The following is a 5152-nucleotide window of genomic DNA, read 5'->3' on the forward strand; positions in this document are numbered from 1 at the left end:
AAAAAAAGAGGAATTTCTTTTACAGATTATGTGCACATCCTATGGTTAGTAAAGAAAAAGGTTGTAGATTAGTAGAATTGATCCGGATATCTCCTGTGACCATTCCGCCTCCTATGCATGCTTCACTCCCATGAGCAGCCCTGAAAGGTATGCTTCATTTACTGTGAACTCCCCTAAAATATCATTAAAAAACCTCACCTCATTTTTTAAGGGAAAATATCTATTACTCCCCTAAACTTGCACTTTCCTAGTTTAAAACCAGAACTATCAATTTCACATTGGGAATATGGATGATGTTTCCATGATGCCATCAGATCCTTTTATTTAAAGAGAAAATAGCACATCAACATCAACAGTTCACATATTCCCCAGACTGATTGCAAGAAATGTGCATAGTGATGGATCATAGATCATGATCCTAGTACTTAATTTTACCAGGGGTTATCATCTAAAGGGATCAAATAAAAAAAGGGCATATTTAGTGCACGAGACTCCTGCCATTGTGGGGTTTGAGAAGGTTCATAATGTATGCGGCCTTGTTTTTCAAGTCGAACTTGCGGTCACTAGGCACTAGGGGTCATATGCTGGACCAAAAATAATGGAAAAAAAAAACCCCACCATTGACCAGTTGGTTATTTGTCAAACTGGCTCACCGTAGTGTGATTGAACCTGTGTGACATATAAAAGAGTTTTAAATAAGGCAAAATCTTAGGTCCGTTTACCCAAAAATCTGGGTCTGAGTAGGATCAGCTCCTTGTACAATGAGGTTAACAACACTCCCTTTCCTCCAAGAAACCAATTACCTTCTCTTACGGTTTTTCTTCAGTAATGTGGAATTTTTAATTTTAAATTAACCTGTTAGCATTTCCATAAACAAAATCATGAAAACTAGGCCTTCTGGTCTCAATGTCTGTGGGACTCATTCTACTCATCATCTGTTGTAGTATAGGATAAGCAAAGTACAAATAATAGCCTGCCTTGAACTAGGAAATATGTCTTCAACAAACTCTTTAATTGCCCATGAGCACTTGCAATATATTCCAATCTATACCAACTCTTCCTCTTGAGTCTTGTGTCTCTTCCCCTCTTCCTCTTCTTCTTATTCTTCTTCTTCTTTCTCAAAATGTTGTGTTTGAGACCGGAGACGAAGGATGACTATCGACGGAAATGGGATAACAGTGTAGTCCCATTCTCCGATCTAGACAGGTACGGCGACGAGCCATCATCCCCTAGAGTTGGGTGTATGGGACAGATCAAGCATGACAACAGGGTGGTTGGGTTCCCAATCCATCAAAGATGCAACAATCACAACAGTAATGGTGACAAGAAGAAGTGCTTGAGGCTCAATAAGGTCTTCTCTTGCAAGAATCTGAGTAGTAGTAGTATTAGCAACTATAGCAATAGCAAGAGACAGATGATGAAGGGTGATAGTAGGAAGAAGTTTTATGATGAGAGGGATTATGTTTCAAACAGTGTCATTAACTTAGATCCTCCTTTACCTGTAGTTATTAGGGTGTCACCAAGAGTTAGTACAGATGGTAGTGATGCAATTAGTCTTTGGAAAAGGAGATGTGGGGGTGAGGACTTGAAGGCTCTACAGCTTCAACATAGAAACCCTTCTTGTGTTCTTGGACCCAACACCCTTTGAGAGAAACTGAGAAAGGGAAGTCCCATTTTTCCTTCCTAATATCCATTTGTCTATTACTTGAGAAAAGAGTTGCAGATGTGGATCATAGTAGCTACCATTTTTTTTTTTTTTGGCAGTTCAATTCTGTTAATGGGAGTTTCAGTAAAGAATTATTAAGGTGTGGTGGCACCAAGAATTTTGAATGATGGTCATTTACATCAGGGGTACCTGCATGAGATGTGGTGGGTCCTACTGGTTAACTTTTCTTTCCTTTGCTCTGAAGCTAACTGAAGCACTAAGAAAAAGCATGTGTCAATTACAAGAATAAGAAGGGTATACTGAAAGGCCGGCCCAGTTACTTCACTTCAGTATTCTGCGATCCGCATGCTATTATTCTTTCTTTACCCATTTTCTCTTATTGTTGTTACACGAATCTGACTTAAACATCGAAAAGTCTCTCTATGAGTCTGCTTCATCAATTCTTGGTGTGCACATTATCCCCGTGGTCATAGAGCAAATTCTGGCTGCAACAGAACGTAAAAGTTTATTCAAGGGAAATATTCTCTTCCCTATACCAAAACTCTCTTATTTAACTTTCTTTTCAGATTCCCTTTAAAATGTAATTTTTCAACTTTTTTTTCTTTTACCAAAATTATAAAAAAAATAACTCTTTTAATTCATAATCTCTAAATTACCCTTCCTCTCTCCTCCCATCCCACAAATCCTCTGGTGGAACCCCTCTCCCTCAGCCTCCCTTCGGCACTCCCCAACCCTCCAACCTGCCCCACTCCCACTACCGTTGACCGCCCTCTACCTCACCACCACCTCAACACCCCCCCCCCCTTTTCCAACCCCCCCTTCCATGTGGTACAACTCATTAGACATAAAACAGGGGCCTACCAACAATGTTTTTGGTTTATTTAACCCTCCATCTCCAGTTGATGAGATCAATTAGGTCACCCTAAATTTAGAAGAAAAGGATCAACTACTTGCACTATTCGTTTTAAAACAAAAAGAAAAAACAACTTCAAAAAACCTATATCATGCCATTCTGAAAACTCTCTCTCTCTCTCTCTCTCTCTCTCACACCAAATTGCCTTTGTAAAATAGACAAATGACGAAATTGTTCGGAGGACGTTGGTTCCCGCTTCCCCTGGTCGTTAATTTCCGTTGCAAATCCCTTGCGACCACAACCGCTTAACCATAATCAATTCCCTCCTATATTCACTTTGATTCACAAGATGACAAGAGCTGCTTTATTCATTCTCTCTCTCTCTCTCTCTCTCTTTTGTCCATCCCTGTACAACAATCATGCATCGACCTTCTCAGCTGCCGCCTGGAGAGTATCCACCAAATGAATCAATGTAAGAGAATTTTTTTTTTTTTTTCTAATTCAATTTTGAATTCAACTCCATGGATTATGATCACCCTTGAATTACCAAGGTATCTAATTTTAATTTTTTAATTCTATCCTTAATACCTGGTTACTGGAATCACTTTTGCAGCTTGTGAGCAATGAGAATTGGTTTGAACTGAGGGGAGGAGAAAACTCCAAAAAGGACTGCATAATTAACAATCGTCAAGTTGAAGGCTGATTGCACGGGCTAGAGAAGGTCATAATATATGCAGTCTTACCTCTTCTTGATAGGCTGTTTCCTATGTCATAATTCTCCGCTTCCGATATATTCCCAATCTATAACAACGCTTCCTTTTTTTTTTTTTTTTTTTTTTTTTTAAACTCCTGACCACTTTATTCTGAGGAGTTGATTCTTCTCCTCCTCCTCCTCCATAAGCACCCAAAATAGGTCTCTCTATGCCAAAAATGTCGTGTTTGAGACGGCAGACGAAGGGTAACTGTCGTCTATCAACATGGGATAAGAGTGTTGTCCGAGTTTCCGATCTAGACAAGTACGGCGACGAGCCACCATCCCCTAGAGTTGGGTGTATGGGCCAGATCAAGCATGACAAGAAGGTCGTTGGGTTCCCAATCCACAAGAGATGCAACAACCACAGAAGTAATGGTGACAAGAAGAATCTCCAAGTTCAATAAGGTCTTCTCTGGTAAGAATCTGAATAGTAGTAGTAGTATTAGCAAATCTAGAAAGAGACAGATGATGGAGGGTGAGAGGGAGTACTATGTTTCAAACAGTGTCATCAATTTAGATCCTCCTTTGCCTGTAATTAAGCCATCACCCAGAGTTAGTGCAGATAGTAGTGATACAATTAGTCTTTGGAAAAGGAGAGGTGGGGGTGAGGGCTTGAAGACTCTACAGCTTTAAGAAAGAAACCCTTCAATTGTGTTCTTGGATCCACCACCCTTGGAGACAAGATGAGATAGGGAAGTCCCATTTTTACTTCCTTCTCCATTTGTATATATTACTTGTGAAAAGAGTTGCCAATTTTAATTTATTAATTTTAGTTTGTTTTGGAAGTTCAATTCTGTTAATGGGAGTTGAGATGAATTTTGATTAGATGGAATGGAAGGAAGTTTCAGTCAAGAGCTATTAAGGTGTGGTGGCACCAAGAATTTCAAATGATGGTCATGTTCGGTCAAGAACATGACCATCAGGGGATGCATGAGAGGTGGTGGGTCCTACTGTTTAACCTTGCTTTCCTATCCTCTGATGGTAACTGTAGCACCAAGTGTCCAAATCATTGAAATGATGAAATTCAAGAAAGCCATGGTGAGGCATGTTTGTGATTGAAATTCCACATTCTTAGGAATAATAAGAATTTGGTTCCCTCCATCTGCTGTAGCCTCAGCATGCTATTTCATCAAATGAAACTGACATAATAATGTTTCTTAAAAGGGAGGGGGGGGGTGCTGTAATTAGGTCCTGATGGCATGGATGGTACACTATTATATACTCAGACTAAAAGTTTTTTTAAGGGAAAATATCTCTCCCTTATATTTATTTTTTAAAAAAAAAAAATTATTCTCTAAACTATCACCTCTCTTTCTCCCCAATTAATTCATAATCTTTAAACTACCCCTGCTGACCTACTCTCCTCTCCCCTCCCACAACTCCTCCAATGGCACCTTTCTCCCGTAGCCTCCTTCAATACTGCCCCAACCCTCCAACCCACCCCACACTCCCCACTCCCCACTCCCAACTCCTACCTCCTCTCTTCGCCCACTGCCCTGCGACTACCTCTCACCCCCCCCTTTTTCTTGCAACACCTGTTCACGTTGTATAAATCATTAGACATAAAACAGGGATCCACCAATATTGTTTACGGTTTATTACTCCTCGATCATGCATGTTCATTTTGGCTCCCTAAGCGAGAACAAGAAATAGGCGATACACCATCCTTGCTGCTACGTACGTTGACCTTTACTTGACAAATTCATCCAATTGGACCAACACTAAAAGGAGCTCGGGGCTCAACAAAAGAGAATGCATCAACATGTCGAAAGAAATATTGAGAGAGATTAGGGATTCTCTATTTCTTAGATTCATGGACCAAATTTGATTCATTGGGATCCTTTCAGTCAAATTTCTTTTCCCACCAAGAAAGTTTTAT

The 5152-nt window shown here is 40.0% G+C and overlaps 1 protein-coding gene across 1 annotated transcript; it reads left to right on the top strand.

The window, feature by feature from the left end:
- Nucleotides 1-1028: 1028 nt before the first annotated feature.
- Nucleotides 1029-1830, top strand: LOC122089082. Its single transcript, XM_042658531.1, has one exon. It carries the CDS (start codon nt 1124-1126, stop codon nt 1646-1648), a length of 525 nt encoding a protein of 174 aa, XP_042514465.1. The 5' UTR covers nt 1029-1123; the 3' UTR covers nt 1649-1830.
- The last annotated feature ends 3322 nt before the right edge of the window (nt 1831-5152 follow it).

The sequence above is a fragment of the Macadamia integrifolia genome, chromosome 2 (assembly GCF_013358625.1).
Source record: "Macadamia integrifolia cultivar HAES 741 chromosome 2, SCU_Mint_v3, whole genome shotgun sequence".
NCBI lineage: Eukaryota > Viridiplantae > Streptophyta > Magnoliopsida > Proteales > Proteaceae > Macadamia > Macadamia integrifolia.

Coding starts and splice junctions, on each gene's coding strand:
- LOC122089082 (XM_042658531.1), top strand. CDS start 1,124: ATGTTGTGTTTGAGACCGGAGACGAAGGATGACTATCGACGGAAATGG.